The sequence below is a fragment of the Oryctolagus cuniculus genome, chromosome 21 (assembly GCF_051225735.1).
Source record: "Oryctolagus cuniculus isolate XC-2025 breed Fujian yellow rabbit chromosome 21, ASM5122573v1, whole genome shotgun sequence".
Taxonomy (NCBI): domain Eukaryota; kingdom Metazoa; phylum Chordata; class Mammalia; order Lagomorpha; family Leporidae; genus Oryctolagus; species Oryctolagus cuniculus.
This window is the reverse complement of record NC_142887.1, coordinates 32443507-32462888: the sequence shown is the minus strand read 5'-3', so window position 1 is coordinate 32462888 and position 19382 is coordinate 32443507. Positions and strand designations below refer to the sequence as shown.

Sequence of the window (19382 nt, the reverse complement as noted above, 5' to 3'; positions counted from 1 at the left end):
TGGCTTTGACTGCCTGTGCCTCCCGGGTCTTTTCCAGAAACTCTTTGCCTGTGCCAAATATTGAAGGGTTTCTCCAATGTTCTCTAATAACTTGATGGTGTCAGGTCGTAGATTTAGGTCTTTAATCCATGTTGAGTGGATTTTTGTGTAAGGTGTAAGGTAGGGGTCTTGCTTCATGCTTCTGCACGTGGAAATCCAGTTTTCCCAGCACCATTTATTGAATAGACTGTCCTTTCTCCAGGAATTGGTTTTAGATCCTTGATCAAATATAAGTTGGCTGTAGATGTTTGGGTTGATTTCTGGTGTTTGTATTCTGTTCCATTGGTCTATCCATCTGTTTCTGTACCAGTACCATGCTGTTTTGATTACAACTGCCCTGTAGTATGTCCTGAAATCTGGATTTTTGATGCCTCCGGCTTTGTTTTTGTTGTACAAGATTGCGTTAGCTATTCGAGGTCTCTTTTGCCTCCATATGGATTTGAGCATCATTTTTTCTAGATCTGAGAAGAATGTCTTTGGTATCCTGATTGGAATTGCATTGAATCTATAAATTGCTTTTGGGAGAATGGACATTTTGATGATGTTGATTCTTCCAATCCATGAGCATGGAAGATTTTTCCATTTTTTGGTATCCTCTTCTATTTCTTTCTTTAAGATTTTGTAATTCTCATCGTAGAGATCTTTAACGTCCTTGGTTAAGTTTATTCCAAGGTATTTGATTGTTTTTGTAGCTATTGTGAATGGGATTGATCTTAGCAGTTCTTTCTCAGCCGTGGCATTGCTTGTGTATACAAACGCTGTTGATTTTTGTGCATTGATTTTATATCCTGCCACTTTGCCAAACTCCTCTATGAGTTCCAATAGTCTCTTAGTAGAGTTCTTTGGATCCCCTAAGTAAAGAATCATATCGTCTGCAAAGAGGGATAGTTTGACTTCTTCCTTCTCAATTTGTATTCCTTTGATTTCTTTTTCTTGTCTGATGGCTCTGGCTAAAACTTCCAGAACTATGTTAAATAGCAGTGGTGAGAGTGGGCATCCCTGTCTGGTTCCATATCTCAGTGGAAATGCTTCCAACTTTTCCCCATTCAATAGGATGCTGGCCGTGGGTTTTTCATAAATTGCTTTGCTTATATTGAGGAATGTTCCTTCTATACCCAATTTGCTTAGAGTTTTCATCATGAAAGGGTGTTGAATTTTATCGAATGCTTTCACTGCATCTATTGATATAATCATATGGTTTTTCTTTTGGAATCTGTTAATATGGTGAATCATATTGATTTGCGAATGTTGAACCATCCCTGCATACCAGGGATAAATCCCACTTGGTCTGGGTGGATGATTTTTCTGATGTGTGTTGTATTATATTGGCGAGAATTTTATTGAGGATTTTTGCGTCTATGTTCATCAGGGATATTGGTCTATAATTTTCTTTCAGTGCTGCATCTTTCTCTGGCTTAGGGATTAAGGTGATGCTGGCTTCATAGAAAGAATTTGGGAGGATTCCCTCTTTTTCAATTTTTCTGAATAGTTTGAGAAGAAATGGAATCAGTTCTTCTTTAAATGTCTGGTAGAATTCAGCATTGAATCCATCTGGTCCTGGGCTTTTCTTTGTTGTGAGGGCCTTTATTACTGTTTCAATTTCTGTTTCAGTTATGGGTCTATTTAGGTTTTCTATGTCTTCCTGGTTCAATTTAGGTAGATTGCATGTGTCCAGGAATCTATCCATTTCTGATAGATTTTCCTGTTTGCCGGCATACAAGTCCTTGTAGTAATTTCTGATGATTCTTTTTATTTCTGTGGTGTCTGTTGTTACATTTCCTTTTTCATCTGTGACTTTATTGATTTGGGTCTTTTCTTTTTTTAGTTAGTTGGGCCAATGGGGTGTCAATTTTGTTTATTTTTTCAAAAAACCAGCTTCTCGCTTGGCTGATTTTTTTGTAATGCTTTTTTGGATTCAATCCTGTTAATTTCTTCTCTGATTTTAATTATTTCTGTTCTCCTAATAGATTTGAGTCTGGTTTGCTGCATTTTTTCTAGGTCCTTGAGATGCGCTGAAAGCTCATTTATTTGGTACCTTTCCAATTTCTTGATGTAGGCACCTATTGCTATAAACTTGCCTCTCAATACTGCTTTTGCTGTATCCCATAAGTTTTGATATGTTGTGTTGTTATCCTCATTTACTTCCAGAAAGTTTCTGATTTCTCTTTTGATTTCTTGAATGACCCAGTGTTCATTCAGGAGCATGTTGTTCAGTCTCCATGTGTTTGCATACTTTCTGGGGTTTCCTGAGTTGCTCATTTCCAGCTTCATTCCGCTGTGGTCTGAGAAGCTGCATGGTATGATTCTAATTCTTTTGTATTTGCTGAGACTTGCTTTATGACCTAGTATGTGATCAATCCTAGAGAAGGTTCCATGCACTGCTGAGAAGAATGTGAAGTCTTTAGATGTAGGATTGAAAGTTCTGTAGATATCTGTTAGATTCATTTGGGCAATAGTGTCGATTAAATCTGCTGTTTCCTTGTTGATCTTCTGTCCGGATGATCTGCCTATTTCTGAGAGTGGAGTATTGAAGTCCCCCAGTACTATTGTATTGGAATCTAAATCTCCCTTAAAGTCCCTTAACATATCTTTTGAATAGACCAGTGCCCTGTAATTAGGTGCATATACATTTATAATAGTTACATCTTCCTGTTGAATTGAACCCTTAATCATTATATAGTGCCCCTCTTTGTCTCTCTTAACAGTTTTTGTATTAAAGTTTATTTTGTCTGATATTAATATGGCTACACCTGCTTTTTTTTTTGGTTTCTGTTGGCATGGAATATCTTTTTCCAACCTTTCCCTTTCAGTCTGCATACATCTTTGTTAGAGAGATGTGTTTCTTGTAGGCAACAAATAGTTGGGTTGTGTTCCTTGAGCCAATCAGCCAATAGGTGTCTTTTAACTGAAGAGTTAAGACCATTAATGTTTAATGTGACTATTGATACGTAGTGACTTTGCGCTGCCATTTTCTTGGAGATATTTTCTAGTACATGCTTTGAGCTTCCCATGCTCTTTTACTGGTGGTTTTTCTTCCTTTACCTTTTTTCATATTGATGGCCATGTTTCTGTGTTTCTGAGTGTAGCACATCTTTAAGTATCTTTTGCAGGGCCGGACGATTGGCGGCAAAGTCTTTCAATTTCTGTTTGCTATGAAAGGTCTTTATTTCATCTTCATTCCCAAATGAGAGCTTAGCAGGATATAATATTCTGGGCTGGCAATTTTTCTCTCTTAGCACCTGTGCTATGTCTCGCCATTCCCTCCTAGCCTGTAGTGTTTCTGATGAGAAGTCTGCTGTGAGTCTAATTGGAGATCCTCTGAGAGTAATCTGACGTTTCTCTCTTGCACATTTCAGGATCTTTTCTTTATGTTTCACTGTGGTAAGTTTAATTACCACGTGTCGTGGTGAGGATCTCTTTTGGTCGTGTTTATTGGGGGTTCTATGAGCTTCCTGTACTAGGATATATCTGTCCTTCTCCAAACCTGGAAAGTTCTCTGCTAGTATCTCACTAAAAAGGCCTTCTAATCCTTCCTCTCTCTCCATGCCTTCAGGAACTCCTAGAACTCGAATGTTGGTTTTTTTAATAGTATCCTGTAGATTCCCAACAATATTTTTTAGACTTCTAATTTCCTCTTCTTTTCTTTGGTTTGACTGTATGTTTTCCTATGCTCTGTCTTCTAAGTCCGATATTCTCTCTTCTGCTTCACCCATTCTGTTTTTAAGGCTCTCTAATGTGTTTGTCATTTGATCTATTGAGCTCTTCATTTCATTTTGATTTCTCTTCACTATCACACTTTACTGTTCTACTAGTTTCTGTGTTTCATTTTGATTCTTCCTTAAAATTTCATTTTCACGAGAGAGATTTTCAATCCTGTCCAATAAGGATTTCTGTAGTTCAAGGATTTGCTTTCGAAAACTTCTAAATGTTCTTATCATAAATTTTTTGAAATCTGTATCTTGCATTTCTTCTATCTCATCATCTTCATAATCTTGGCTTGGAGTGTTTTTTTTATTTGGAGGTGTCATAGTGTCTTCGTTTATCTTGTTCCTTCGATTTTTGTGTTTGTTGCTTTGCATAGTTAATTCTTCTTTTGTCACTGTGCGTTTTTTTTTATACTATGTCTGTGTTAAGTGGACTGCCTGCTGTTTGAGGAGCCTTGGAGGCTTGAGATGGGAGTGGCCTGAGAGCTCCGCTTGGTTCTTCCGGGTTACGGGTGTGCAAAGGTGACACCCTCAGGTTATGCGTTGTAAATCTCTTTTTATTTATTTTATTTTATTTTATTTATTCAGGAGGTAAGTAATACCGCACCGCACGGCTGTGCAGAATTGATGGTATTTAGCTTCCGATCTCTGGCTTCTACCCAAAGAGTCTGTGCAGGCTCTGTTTCTCCTCTGGACTCCCACTGGGTTGCCTAGGCTACTGAACTGTAGTGACTCAGTTCCTTAGCTCTCCCCTGTTGTTATGTAAATCCAGAGTGGGGGCCTGCTCTTTGTCTCTTGCTTGCCTTTGCAAGGTTGGTGGAGAGAGAAACTCACCTGTACCAGTACACCACCACCTTTTTTCCTTCTCTCCTGTAGTCAGTCTGGTGAACTTTCCCGCTCCTCTCTGGATTCTGACCGCCATTTCCCTGCCAATGTCTCCGGTTACTGAGCTCACCTCCCCTTCCAGCGCCAATGTGTGGACTTGGAGCTCTAGGCGTCCCTGCTCTCCCTGCTGGTGTCTGTGTGACATCCACTCCCCTTCCTGCACTGGCGCGCAGACCCTGCAGCTCCCGTGGCTTGGCTTCCACGTGGTGGGCGACCTTGTTCTCCCAGTAGGTCCTCTGAGTCACAGCCACTAGATCCAGAAGAGTTTCCTCTGCAATTTTTTCCTGATCCTTTTTCTGAGGCTACCATAACTCCACTTTTATTAAGCTAAATTTTCCCAGACTATCAGTGCGTGCCCTCACTATTCCGCCATCTTGGCTCCACCCAACTGCTGTATTTTCATTTAGTTAAATCTATCTTGTAGTTTGTCATCTTTACTGATATCTTTTTTAAAGATTTATTTGAAAGTCAGTTACACAGGGGCCAGTGCCATGGCTCACTTGGTTAATCCTCCACCTGTGGCACCGGCATCCCACATGGGTGCAAGGTTCTAGTCCTGGATGCTCTTCTTCCAGTCCTGTTCTCTGTTGTAGCCTGGGAAGGCAGTGGAGGATGGCCCAGGTGCTTGGGCTCCTGCACCCACATGGGAGATCAGGAGGAAGGACCTGGTTCCTGGCTTTGGATCGGCGTAGCTCTGGCCGTAGTGGCCATTTGAGGGGTGAACCAATGGAAGGAAGAACTTTGTCTCTCTCTCTCTCACTGTCTAACTCTGTCAAATTTAAAAAAGTCAGGAGAGGCAGAGAGAGGTCTTTGATCTGATGGTTCACTCCCCAATTGGCCACAATGGCTGGAGCTGTGCTGATCAAGAGCCAGGAGCCTCTTCTGGGTCTCCCACATGGGTGCAGGGGCCCAAGGACTTGGACCATCTTCTACTTTCCCAGGCCATAACAGAGAGCTGGATCGGAAGAGGAGCAGCCAGGACTAGAACTGGCGCCCATAGGGGATGCTGGCGCTTCAGGCCAGGGTGTTAACCCACTGTGCCACAGCACCGGCCCCTTGATATCTTTGTGATTTGATTTTTTTTGTAGTGATATACTTTATGGTTTTTGTATCTACTATAGGTTTCCATTTATGATTATCACAAGACTTGCATGGAATTTGTTAGAGCAATGTATTTTGAGCCGATTATAGCCTCATAGTAAAAAGTAAAAACTTGCTCCACACCACATACTTTGCTATTAGTATCAGAATTCATTTTATATTGTGTTTCCATTAACCAGTTTTTCTGGTAGTGTTTTTTGAAAATAAGTTATTTATTTTAGCTGCCATCTACAGGGTCGGCATCCCATATGGGTGCTGGTTTGAGTCCCAGCTGTTCCATTTCTGATCCAGCTCACTGCTAATGGTTTGGAAAGGCAGTGGAAGATGGCCCAGGTGCTCAGGCCCCTGCAGCCATGTTGGAGACCTGGAGGAAGCTCTTGGCTCCTGACTTCAGATTGGCCCAGCTCTGGCTGTTGTGGCCAACTGGGGAGTTGAAGCAGCAGATGGAAGACCTTTCTGTCTCTGCCTCTCCCTCTCCCTCTCTCTGTAGCTCTGCCTCTCAAATTTTTAGAAACATGTAATTTAAAAATCATGACAATGGCATCTACTTAAGGCACTTCAGAGGAAAGCTAACATTTCAAAATTTTCACAAAACAGACTTTGAAGTCATGTGTATTTTGGTGAATCTGTCCTCCAGATTTTAGAATGTCCCCTTTAGCTGCTCACAGCTTCTTTAAGGCAGACTGAAGACAAAAGACTTGTCAGTCCATCAGTGCTCGTGTCACACGATCTGGAGCTGTAGCGATCGGAAGGCAGCAGCAGCCCCCGTCCATCTGTACAGGTTATTTTTAGGTACGTGAAAGGTAGAAGAGAGGGAGAGGGAGAAAGTACCTTCCACCTGCTAGTTCACTCCTCAGATGTGCACAACAGCCAGGGCTGGGCCAGGCTGTAGCCAGGAGCTCAGTCTGGGTCTCCCCCATGGGCAGTGGGGGCCCAAACACTGAAGCCATCATATGCTGCCTGCTTCAAGGCTTTAGCCTGAGGCTGGATCAGAAGTGAAGCGGCCAGGACTTGAGCTGGTCACCCAAGTGACAGCTTAACTCACCACATCACAAGTCCCGTGCCTCTCCTTCAGTGTTTTAAGATTTTATTTGAGAGGTAGAGTTAGAGATGGAGAGAGAGGTCTTCCATCTTCTGGTTCAGTCCCCCAGATGGCTGCAATGGCTGGAGCTGCACTGATCTGAAGCCAGGAGCTTTATCCGGGTCTCCCACATGGGTGCAGGAACCCAAGCACTTGGGCCATCTTCTGCTTTCCCAGGTCATAGCAGAGAGCTGGATCAGAAGATGAACCATATGGGATGCCGGCGCCGCAGGTGGAGGACTATCCTACTGCACCACAGCACCAGCCCCATCTCCTTCAGTTTTCAAGGATGGTTTCTTTCAGCAGCTTGAATGTTTCCTCTCACCGCTGGCCTCCAAGGCTTTTGCTGGGAATCTGCCAGTCTTGTGGCATCCCTGCTTGTGTGGTGACTGCAGGGGACAAAGGTGCTCTGGAGAAATCTGAAAGTGGGTTTGGGGCTGGCACTGTGGTGCATCGGGTAAAGCCAACGCCTGCAGTGCTGGCATCCCATGTGGGCAGCAGTTCGAGTCCTGGCTGCTCCACTTCTGATCCAGCTCTCTGCTGTGGGCTGAGAAAGCAGTAGAAGATGGCCCAAATCCTTCAGCCCCTGCACCTGTGTGGGAGACCTGGAAGAAGCTCCTGGATTCAGAAAGGTGCAGCTCTGGCCATTTCAGCCATCTGGGGAGTGAACCAGCAGATAGGAGTCCTTGCTCGCTCTCTGCCTCTCCTTCTCTCCCTGTGTAACTCTTTCAAATCATTTTTTTAAAAAAGTGGATTTATTTTGGTTTATAGTTTGTGAGAGGGTGGGAGCACAAAGAAGGTCCACAGAGAAAGGAAAAGAACATTCCAGATGTCTGCAACGATTGGCACATCGCTGGCACTGAGGTGGCGGCTGTGGGTCAGGGGCAGGGGAACATCTGTTCAAGTGAGGGAGCACTGGCTGCACAGGGCCTGCTGACACCACAGTGGGGCAAGCAGGAAGCAGCTACTGGGACAATACATACACAGGGCCAGGTGCACCTATCTCCACCACTGGTCCCCAGGGCCAGCGGTGTCCCCCAGGAGGGCAGGAGGCTGCTTTCAGGGACCCCGTGGGGACACCTGGGGCTGGCTCACAGGGCTCGCATCCAGCCACAGGGCCAGGCGTCCGTCTCCCCCTGAGGAATTTCTTTGGCTGTCCATGTCCCCAGTGATGCCAACACCGCTGTAAGAAGTGCCTCTCCTAGGCAGCTGGACATAGTGGATTTCTCTCTCTCTGCACCTGTACGTTGCTAAGGTCCCCTCACTTTGGGTTTATGAATGCACCTGTAAAATCCCTTTTGTTGGGGGGATGGCATTTGGGGCAGCAGTTATGCTGTCTGCCTTCTGTATGTGGGAGCATGGTGTTCAAATCCTGGCTCCTTTATTTCCAATCCAGCTTCCGCTTAATGTGCACCCCGGGAGACAGCAGGTGATGGCTCAAGTGGTTGGGTTCCTGTCATCCACATGAGAGACTGGGATTTCGTTGTGGAATCCTGGCTTTGGTCTGGCTCAGCCCCAGCTATTGGTGGGGTGGGGTGGGGTGGCAGGATTTGGGTGTGAACCAGTAAATGGAAGCTCCCTCCCTCTCTCTGGCTTTCAAATAAAATACAAATATTTAAAGACAAACTTAAAAATTCCATTCATTTCTATTTCTTTGGCTTTGTTATTAGCATGTGTCTGAAAATCCATCATTGCATATGGTGGAAGTGGGAAGCTGAGTATTTTTTCCCTTAAGGGACACAGGACAAATAGTTAAGAATGTGGGGACTGTGCCCCTTGCCCTGGGTGGGGGAGGCCTGTACGTTGTGAGGCTACAGAAACTGAACGATGAAGGAAACTCCTACTCTGTTAGGTGAACGCTATGCTAGGAGCAGCTGGGCAGGGCTGCGGAGGGCACTGCCCCTGAGCCTGGGCTTTCTGGGGGATGCCATACCCCAGAAGAGCCTGCAGGGGGCAGATGAGAGCCAGGCAGTCCAGGCACTGAAAAGGCACGCACTGCAGGAATGTTCTGTGATCAAAGGGACCAGTAGCTTGGAGGAAGAGCGAGGAGAGTGGTCCAGGGGGCCTGGGAGCCATGCTAAGGTCTTGGGCTTTTCCGTCCAATAGCAGAGAGGTCAACACGAAGTTTTATTTGTCGTGTGCTTGTGTTTGCTTTTAATGCTCACATTCTGACTTATGACTTAAACACAGAGATCCTGCTCTGGTTGAAGGCACCAGCTGTCTGGGACTGCTGGGGTGCAGGAGGGTCGGGGTTTAGGCCAGGGCCATGCATACCGCGTGTGGCCTGTGCGTGTGTGTCATGGTGGTTCCTGAGATGGGCACCTGGGAGACCTTGGCTCACCCTCTGCAGGTGGTCTCACACACAAGGGTGCCACAGATGTCTTTGGGGTTTGTGCTTTTAGCTCTTTGCAGGCCAGACCCAGGTTTAGGCCACAGTCAACTGCTGTCAGAGGGATTAGGGTGGCACTGAGGGTTGCGGTCTCTTCTTCTCTGGGGGCGAGGGGTCCTGGCAGGGCCCAGGGGAAGTTGGATGAGGCTACTTGGGTCACTGTGGGTCTCCTGGAGTCCTGTTCCCCCCACCACCCCCAGGCCCAGTCAGGCTCTGCGGGGGGTGGGGCAGGGAGGGTCAGCCTTGACTTTTTTTTTTTGACAGGCAGAGTGGACAATGAGAGAGACAGAGAGAAAGGTCTTCCTTTGCCATTGGTTCACCCTCCAATGGCCATTGTGGCTGGCGCGCTGTGGCCGGCGCACCACGCTGATCTGAAGGCAGGAGCCAGGTGCTTCTCCTGGTCTCCCATGGGGTGCAGAGCCCAAGAACTTGGGCCATCCTCCACTGCACTCCCGGGCCACAGCAGAGAGCTGGCCTGGAAGAGGGGCAACCAGGACAGAATCTGGCATCCCGACCGGGACTAGAACCTGGTGTGCCGGCGCTGTAGGTGGAGGATTAGCCTAGTGAGCTACGGCGCCGGCCTCATCCTTGACTTCTATCTGAGAAAGTTGTCCTAGAATCGGCCAGAACTGAAGGAGCACAGAGGCCCCTCCCCCCAGCATTGCCCTTCTACACACACAGCTGAGCAAAGCGGCCCCTCGCTCCCCAGGGTCTCGCTGCATGAGCATGAAGCCGGGCCAGCCAGCGCTGTCAATCACGCATCCTCTCGGGCAGTGCAGACACAGCTCCCCCGTCTCTGTGACGCTGCGATGCCAGACCCCGGTCAGGCCTTTCACGTTAGGAGGCCCCACACTGTAGGCATCAGAAACTTCGGTTTCCAACAGAAATTTTCCATTGGGGGAAAGCAACCCTCATCTGGGGTCACAGTTCCCCAAAAGCAATGAGGTACATTTGGATCAACAACATGCGCTTTGCGGTACCAGGTAAATTACCTTCGAGTTCTGCAACCTCTGTTATTATTGATTTCTTTATCTGAGAGGCAGATGGAGCGAGAGAGGGAGAGAGCTCTCACCTGCTGGTTCATGCCTGCAACAGCACCCAGAGCTCAATCCAGGTCTCCTAAATGGATGACAGAACCCCAACTACTTGATCCATCACCCCTGCCCCCAGAGGTCTGCATTAGCAGGAAGCTTGGGCCTGTGGGGTGGGGCTGATTGGCAGGTGGGGCTGATTGACAGGAGTTGCTGTGACAGGGGAGCAGGGCAGAAGGTATGGGTGCCACTCTACCCCACGAGAGGAGTGCCAGAGGGACCTGGAAGGCTCTGGTGAGATGGCAGGGACCCTGTGCAGAGGCTCAGGACCCGTATTCCTCTGTGTGGGGCTGGATCTAGCCCTTGGCACAGCTTGCGCCAGGGGGCGAGGGGCCTGGGCTGCCAGAGCTGTGGCTGCACCAGCCTGGGGAGGACTGGTCTGGCCCCGGAGGTTCTCCAGGACCCAGCCAGACTCGGTTCTGTTTTCAACCAAGGGAGGATGTGGCTTATGGTGGTCACATCTGCCCGAGATGCCATGGCAGGCAAGCACAGGGGCATCAGAGCAGCCAGCAGTGCTGTTTAAGACTGGCCCCTTCTTCTCCCCAAGACTGGGGCTTGTCCTGGTCTTGAGAGGTGTGGGGAGGCAGGGATCATGGCTCCCATGCTGTGGGCAGTGGTATCACACCCACATGGGGGTGCAAGTGTGGGAAGCAGCTTCAGCACAGACCTCTGGGGGCAACCCTGCCCCAGGCTCCAAGGCTAAGGTCAGAGTCAGGAGTGGGCCAGCACTGCACTGGGTGGGGGGCTGGGTCACGAGCCTCCTAGGAGCTCTCCCCGCGCCCCATAGGATGTCTCTGAGGGCACCCACACACTGTTACTGGTCAGTACCTTTCCCATCTCGCTGATGACCACAAACCCTCCAGGATGCAATGCCTGGCCCTAAGTCAGGGTTTGTGGGACACAGGGATCCAAGCACAGTCCCATCAGCCCATGGGTTCTGACTTTCCTTTTGGTCCTCAGGACCCACATGTGGTTAACAGGGAGTTTGTCTGTTACAGAATCCAGTGGTCATGGCTGGACATGAGCCAGGGGATATCTGGGATGGCTGCCCCACTAGGGGCATGTGGGATGCACGGAACTCATTCTGGGTGGGGGGGCTGGGGAGAGCTTCAAAGAGATGGATGAGCCTTTGGGACAGCATTGGCCTGAGTGGACGGGGACAGACAGAACCTCAAGTGGGTGGGGGTCTCAAGGATGCACTCCAGATCAGTCAACAGTAAAATACAAGGGCACTTCAGAAAGTCCTTGGAAAGTGAAATTCAAAGGTAAGTTTATTTTGGTGCCAAAAACAACAACAAAACCACCCTGAAACCCATTCACCCAAGGGAGCCTCACAAAATTCATGAAAAAAGCTTCATAGGAAAAACCGCTTGGGCTTCAGTGATTTTTATTTTGGGTGTGTATGTGTATGCCAAAATAAATTTACCTTGTTTTTTCTTTTTTGACAAGCAGAGTGGCAGAGTTAGACAATGAGAGAGAGAAATCTGCCTTCCGTTGGTTCACCCCGCAAATAGCTGCCACAGCTGGTGTGCTGCGCTGATCCGAAGCCAGGAGCCAGGTGCTTCCTCCTGGTCTCCCCCGCGGGTGCAGGGCCCAAGCACTTGGGCCATCCTCCACTGCACTCCCGGGCCACAGCAGAGAGCTGGACTGGAAGAGAGCAACCGGGATAGAACCAGTGCCCCAACCGAGACTAGAACCCGGAGTACTGGCACTGCAGGCAGAGGATTAGCCTAGTGAGCCACGGTGCTGGCTTAAACTTACCTTTGAATTGCATTTTCCCATGAACTTTTTGCTCATGCAAGAATGGATGACAACCAGTTTGGACTCTTAAGGGTGAGCCAGCACGTCCCAGGACAGTGTTCTGCAAAAGATTTACCTCTGGAATATTCCCAGTTAGGAGGCAGGGGTTTAGCTTAGTGGGGCAGACACCTGCCTCCCCCATTGGAAAACCTGGATTCAACACCTGGCTCTGTCTGGCTCCTGATTTCAGCTTCCTGCCAGTGAAGATGGCTAAAGACATTGGGTGCTGGGGTCATTGTTATGGCACAGGTGGTTAAGCATCCACCTACCTGTGACACTGACATCTCATGTGAGCTCTGGATCGAGAACCAGCTGCTTCACTTCTTATCCAGCTCCCTGCTAATGCACCTGTAAAAGCAGCAGAAGATGGCCCAAGTGCTTGGGCCCCTGCCACCCTGTTGGAGACCTGTCCAGATGGAGTTCCTAGTTCCTGGCTTTGACCTAGCCCAGTCCTGGCTTTGCAGCCATTTGGGAAGTGAAGCAGCAGGTGGAAAAATCTCACTTTGTTTTTCTCTCTCTGTTACTCTGCTTTTCAAATAAATAAAAAAATTTTTAAAGAAAATTGGGGGGGGACTGTGCTGTGGTAAAGCTGATGCCTGTGGTGCCAGCATCCCGTATGGGCACCGGTTTGAGAGCTGGCTGCTCCACTTCCAATCCAGCTTGCTGCTATGGCCTGGGAAAGCAGTAGAAGATGGCCCAAGTCCTTTGGGCCCCTGCACCTGCTTGGGAGACCTAGAAGAAGCTCTTGGCTCCTGGCTTCAGATTGGCACAGCTCTGGCCATTGTGGCCATTTGGGGGAGTGAACCAGTGGATGAAAGACCTCTCTCTCTCCCCCTCTCTCTCTACATCTCTTCCTCTCTCTGTGTAACTGTGACTTTCAAGTCAAATAAATAAATCTTTTATGTATATAAAAAGAAAATTGGGTGCCTTCCACCCACATGGGAGACCTGGATTAAGTTTCCTGCTTCCCTGCTTTGGCCCTGGCCCAGCCCCAGCTGTTGTGGGCATGCAGGGAGTGAACCAGCAGACAGGAGTGTCCTGTCAAAATCAAGAGCCAACCAACAAAACCAACAGCCAGTAATAAACCCACATCCCATCCCCTCTATGTATTTAGACAACTGGAGCCACATCCCACGAAGCAGCCCTTGCTACCAGGGGCCTACTTTTCTGATTGCAACCAGCCTGAGCTGACTTCACAACCTTCTCTGAGCTGCAATGCAAATGTGAAGAGTGGCACTTGAGGTGTCACTGGAGATCCATTCATTTGCTGGTGGCTAATGTTTTTGCCTAAGCTATACCAGCCACACACCAGCTGGTTAAAATCATCATGGGTGGCTCCCATCAGTGATATACACGCAGCACTTTCAATGGACAAACCGGGCATGCTTCCATTTGTATGAGGGGCTTGACCCACCAGCTTCATAAAGGTGACAGAGTGGGGAACGGTGGCCAGGGGAGCAGGGAGCTGGTGTTGAGTGGGTCCAGAGTGTCAGTTTCACAGGAGGAAAAGTTCTGGAGGTGGGTGGGGGTGATGGCTAATCAGTGATGTTGGGGGACTTAGTGCCATTGAAGTGCAGGCTTAAAAAATGGTCAGAATGGGGCTGGTGCTGTGGTGCAGTGGGCTAAGCTCAGCATCCCATATGGGTGCCAGTTCAAGTCCCAGCTGCTCTACTTCCCATCCAGCTCTCTGCTATGGCCTGGGAAAGCAGTAGAAGATGGCCCAAGTGTTGGGACCCTGCACCAGCGTGGGAGACCTGGGAGAAGCCCCTGGCTCCTGGCTTTGGATCAGCTCAGTTCTGGCCATTGCAGCCATTGGCAGAGGGAACCAGCAGATAAAAGAACTTAGTTCCCCTCCCCTCCCCTCCCTCTCCAACTCTGCCTCTCAAATATTAAAAAAAATGGTCGGTGGGGGCCAGGGCTGTGGTGTAGTGGGTAAATCTACCACCTGCAGTGCTGGCATCGCATATGGGCACTGGTTTGAGTCCTGGCTGCTCCACTTCTGATTCAGGTCTCTGCTGTGGCCTGGGAAGGCAGTAGAAGATTGCCCAGGTCCTTGGACCCCTGCATCCACGTGGGAGACCTGGAAGAAGCTCCAGGCTCTTAGCTTTGGATTGGCCCAGTTCCAGCCATCAGAGTCATTTGGGGTGTAAACCAGCAGATGGAAGACGTCCCCCTCTCTCTTCCTCTCCTTCTCTGTGTAACTCTGAATTATAAATAAATAAATCTATCTTTAAAAAAATTGGTCAGGATGGAAATTTTGTTACCTATGCTTGATCACAATTGAGAAAGAAACTTAGGAAAACTTGCTGACAAAAAGCCCACTTTTACATCCATTGTCTTGCATCACCAACCATGGTCCTGGGGGGTGAGCAGAACTGGCAGCACTTCCAACCTCACCTCCAGGGGAAGGCAGGGAGCTTGGAGATTTCCAGTGGCCTGCGGGGTCACTCCTGGCCCCCTCCTCACTGCCTGCCACCCACCCGATACCAAAGTACAGGGTCCCAGGGCCCAGGGGCTCAGCCTAGGAAGAGGGTGAAGGGGCCTGGCCTGTGCTCCCAGTGGTGACTCCCCTATAGCCCCTGGATGAAATCCGTGATGATGAGTTTGCGAGAGCTACTGCACAGCACGGAGACTTCAGTGAGGCCCAAGGTTTCTGGGACGTGATGGATATGTGACTTCCTTGATGTAATCACTCCACAATGTCTGCATGTATCAGAACATGGCACTGTATACTGTAAATGCATGTTACTTGAGTTTGGATCCTACTTTAATACAGCTGGGGAAGGGCAGGCAGAATTGATAAGAATGCGTGTGTGTGTATGTGTGTGTGTGAGAGAGAGGAGGGAGGGAGGGAGGGAGGGGTCTGTGAGGTGCTGTGCCTGGTGCATTGAACACCATTCTGTTCTTTAGATCATGAGTCTGGACCGCAACAGCGGCCATGTCTTGTGAAACTCATTTCCTCCCCTGCCACCTGCCCTCCAGCCCGGGGCTTCTGTTCCACAGCTGAGCCCACTCTCCAGGGCCCCTGCAGGCCCCAGGTCATGCTCCAAAACCCAGCGTGCCCTTGGGGATCTGAACAGGGGACAAGGGTGGGTCACGTGTGCCGGGCCCTTGGCTGGGCTGGGAGGCAGTTGAGCCCAGGATCCTGACCACAGCAGAGCAGTTGGCAGATGTTTCTCTGTGAGACAGCCCCCAGGGGTAATGGCCAGGGATCCTAGAGGGAGCTGCGCTGGGGGCTGGGACCAGAGCTAGCCCAGGGGAAAGCCAAGGCCACACGGACTGGTGCGCACAGGGGCAGCTGTGGCCAGTGAGGGAACCAGGGACAGCTCCTTACAGACATCTCCTATCTCAAGTCTGGAAGGAGGCACCTTTGACCCTGAGGGTGGATGAGGCCCCGGAGTGGCCTGGTGGGGCCTGGGCCTGGCCCCAGGCTGCCCTGGGCTCTGCTGCTGCTGGGCCTGGTCGTGGGTGCCCAGGACCTGTGGATCCCAACAGCAGCACCCCGGAGCAGGGCCCTGGGCCCTGGAGGCCCTGTAGGAAGCAGCCGGTTCAACCTGCGGATCCCATGGCACAGGTAAAGAAAGGGCAGGGAGTTGGGGTGGGGGTGTCAGGGTGTGAGGGTCCCTGCGGCTGAGTGGGAGAAGGACCCATCCCAGAGGAGGTGCTGGCAAGACCTTGGCTTAAAGTGTGATATTCTGTCCATCACAGGCTTGTCTGTGTTCATTTTATGATTAACATCACACTGAAGTTTTACCTTGGTTCCTGAGTTTTGGGGCTCCCCTAATATTCTGTACCAAGGCCGGCATCTCACCAGCCTCCCCCCAGTCCTCTGGGCACGGGGGCAGGAGTCTGCGGCAGGTGGGGACCTCTGTCCCTGCAGGTACAGGATGGACACCCCCCTCCTCTGTCCCCTCTGGGTTGCCTCCCTGCCCTCACCTTCATTACCCAGGGGCCACTGCCTGCACTTAGCTGATATCCCCAGACCCTCAGCTAAGAAACCTCAGGCAGGGTCACCTGTGGAGATAGGCACCCCCCCCAGGAGACTAAGCCCACCCAGATGCAGGCAAACAATGCCCAGGGCAGGGTCTGTGGGGGGCCATGGTGTACCCCACCCAGCCCCCTCCTCTCTGTAGGGAGTGAAGTCCCAGACAAAGCTCAGCTTATGTCCTAGCAACATGGCCTGTCCACCACACTCACAGGGCGCTAGGGCTCAGGGACAGAACCTGCCTCTGAGAGCCGAGCTCCCCTCCCCCTGCCCCAAGGCAGTTCTCATCCCATTTCACAGATGGGAATGAAGGTCCAGACAGGGGAGGCGACCTGCCCAGGGTCACACAGCACAGGGACATGCAGACAGTCCCAGGACTGAGAACCTGTGACTCTAGCAGCAGGCTTATCTGTCATGGGGACAGACCCACGCCAGTTCTAGTCACAATAAGGGGGTGGGGATGTTCCCTGTGTGATCTCAGGATTGAGGGGTACCGGCTAGGGGCTGGGGTGCCAGCAAAGTCAGAAGCATGTGCTGAGAGGGGTTCAGGAGAGGAGGCATGTGGGGAGCTAGGGGTGGGATCGGGGAACCTCACACTCGTGTGTCCCGGCCTTTGTCCTGCAGAGGGATTGAAGCGCCACAGGGACAGGGATTTGTGCTTTGGAAAAACTGGCACCAAAATGGGAGGCAAATGGGAGGTCTGATTAGACGGCGGAGACTGAGGCCCAAGATGGGAGAGGCGGCCACATCCCAGGGAGGTGGTGCTAAGCTCAGACAAACCTCACCAGGAGGAGGAGCAGGATGGGCAGGTGCATGGCCACCTGGCCAAGATCCCCTTGAAAATGGCAAGTGAAACTGGTGACAGGCAGAGAGGTGACCTGGGAGGGTGTGTGCTTTCAGGCCATGAGGGGGAGATGGCGTTTCTGAAACATACAGTATTATTAAAATGCGCACTCCTGAGGTGGACCCTGGCCTATTGGTTAGGATGCCTGTGTCCCATGTGGGGCTGCCTGGATTTGAGTTCCAGCTTCCTGGCAATGCAGATCTTAGCAGGCAGCAGTGATGGCTCAAGTCCTTGGGCTCCTGCCCATATGGCCCTGTCCCAGCTGTTATAAGGATTTAGGGTGTGAACCAGCTGCTGGAAGATCCTCTGTCTTTCTCAAATCTCTCTCTCTCTCTCTATCTCTCTCTTTCTCTCTCTCTCACACACACACAATTCCTTTTTTACTTTTTCTTTTAAAAAGATTTATTTATTTATTTGAAGGTAGAGTTACAGAGAGGTAGAGAGGTAGAGAGAGAGAAGTCCTCCATCCACTGGTTCACCCCACAGTGTGCTGACTTGAAGCCAGCAGCCAGGAGGTTCCTTCAGGTTTCCCCCAAGGGCGCAGGGTCCTAAGGACTTGAGCCATCTTCTACTGCTTTCCCAGGCCATAGCAGAGAGCTGGATGGGAAGTGGAGTAGCCAGGACTTGAACCAGCACCTACATGGGATGCCGGCACTGCAGGCGGTGGCTTTACTCGCTATACCATGGCGCTGGCCCCATGTAATGCCTTTTAATCAAGTAATTTCTCTTCTAGACATTTATCTTGAAATAATAAAAAATTCAGCTGTATATTTTTTGTGTTCATGGGGAGAAGCAACCAAATGGTCGAACAACAGGGGAAGGTAAAATAAAGGATGCTACATCCATGATGGGGAGCACTCGAGTCATTAAGAGTGTCTCTCATGACCGTAGTAACAGATTCAAAAGCAGTCTACAGGGCTTAGCATTCCGTGCAGTGGTTAAGTTGCTGCTTGGCATGTCTGCATCCTGCACTGGAGGGCCTGCTTCCAGTCCTGCTTCTGCTCCTGATTCCAGCTTAATGCTGCCATGCGCCTTGGGAGGCAGCAGGGGATGGTTCAAGTCCTCGGGCCCCTGCCACACATGTGGGAAACCTGAATGGAGTTCCTGGCTCCTGACTTGAGCCTGGCCCAGCCCTGGCTGTTGCAGGCATTTGGGGAGTGAACCAGCAGATGGGAACCCTTGTCACTGCCTTTCAAATAAATCAATCTTTTTTTTTTTTTTGACAGGTGGAGCTAGACAGTGAGAGAGAGAGAGAGAGAGACAGAGAGGTCTTCCTTTCTGTTGTTTCACCCTCCAAATGGCCGCTACAGCTGGCGCGCTGCACCGATCCAAAGCCAGGAGCCAGGTGCTTTCTCCTGGTCTCCCATGCAGGTGCAGGGCCCAAGCACTTGGGCCATCCTCCACTGCAATCCCGGACCACAGTAGAGAGTTGGACTGGAAGAGGAGCAACTGGGACAGAATCTGGTGCCCCGACCAGGACTAGAACCCGGTGTGCAGACGCTGCAGGCAGAGGATTAGCCTAGTGAGCCGCGGCCCTAGCCAAATCAATCAATCTTGAAATAAAGAAATAATATGGAAGGATCCCATATACTTCTTTTTTTTTTCTTTTTTTTGACAGGCAGAGTGGACAGTGAGAGAGAGAGATAGAGAGAAAGGTCTTCCTTTGCCGTTGGTTCACCCTCCAATGGCCGCCGCGGCCAGCACACTGCGGCCGGCGCACCGCGCTGATCCGATGGCAGGAGCCAGGTACTTATCCTGGTCTCCCATGGGGTGCAGGGCCCAAGCACTTGGGCCATCCTCCACTGCACTCCCGGGCCACAGCAGAGAGCTGGACTGGAAGAGGGGCAACTGGGAAAGAATCCGGCGCCCCGACCAGGACTAGAACCCAGTGTGCTGGCACCGCAAGGCGGAGGATTAGCCTAGTGAGCCGTGGCACCGGCCTTGGTGGTTTTTCAACCTACTATTTCTTTCTTTTTCTTTTTTTAGTTATTTGTCAGAAAGTAAATTTTCATTGCCTTCTTAACAGATTCCATTTATTTATTTATTTATTTATTTTTGACAGGCAGAGTGGACATTGAGAGAGAGAGAGAGAGAGAGAAAGGTCTTCCTTTTGCTGTTGGTTCACTCTCCAATAGCCGCCGTGGCCGGCGCGCTGCTCTGAAGCCAGGAGCCAGGTGCTTCTCCTGGTCTCCCATGCGGGTGCAGGGCCCAAGTACTTGGGCCATCCTCCACTGCACTCCCTGGCCACAGCAGAGAGCTGGCCTGGAAGAGGGGCAACTGGGACAGAATCTGGGGCCCTGACCGGGACTAGAACCTGGTGTGCCAGTGCCGCAAGGTGGAGGATTAGCCTAGTGAGCCATGGCGCCGGCCTCAACCTACTATTTCAATATTATGTACTTCAGGAAGTTCATAGAAAATGAAATTAAAATGTAGGGGTTTTTTTTTTTTGGTGCAAAAAATGAA

The 19382-nt window shown here is 50.0% G+C and overlaps 1 protein-coding gene across 8 annotated transcripts in view; it reads left to right on the top strand.

Moving 5' to 3' along the window:
- Positions 1-19382, top strand: part of IGLL1 (immunoglobulin lambda like polypeptide 1) — a 257330-nt gene that overhangs the window by 13918 nt on the left and 224030 nt on the right. For 3 of the 8 annotated variants that reach the window (XR_016226939.1, XR_016226938.1, XR_016226940.1), the window contains one exon: positions 14099-14319. The exons of 3 other annotated variants lie outside the window; for them this stretch is intronic. Coding sequence is in view for 1 of the 5 variants with exons in the window: in NM_001082158.1 (NP_001075627.1) it covers positions 15477-15664 (188 nt within the window). In the remaining 4 variants the exon portion in view is untranslated. 8 annotated transcript variants of the gene reach the window in all.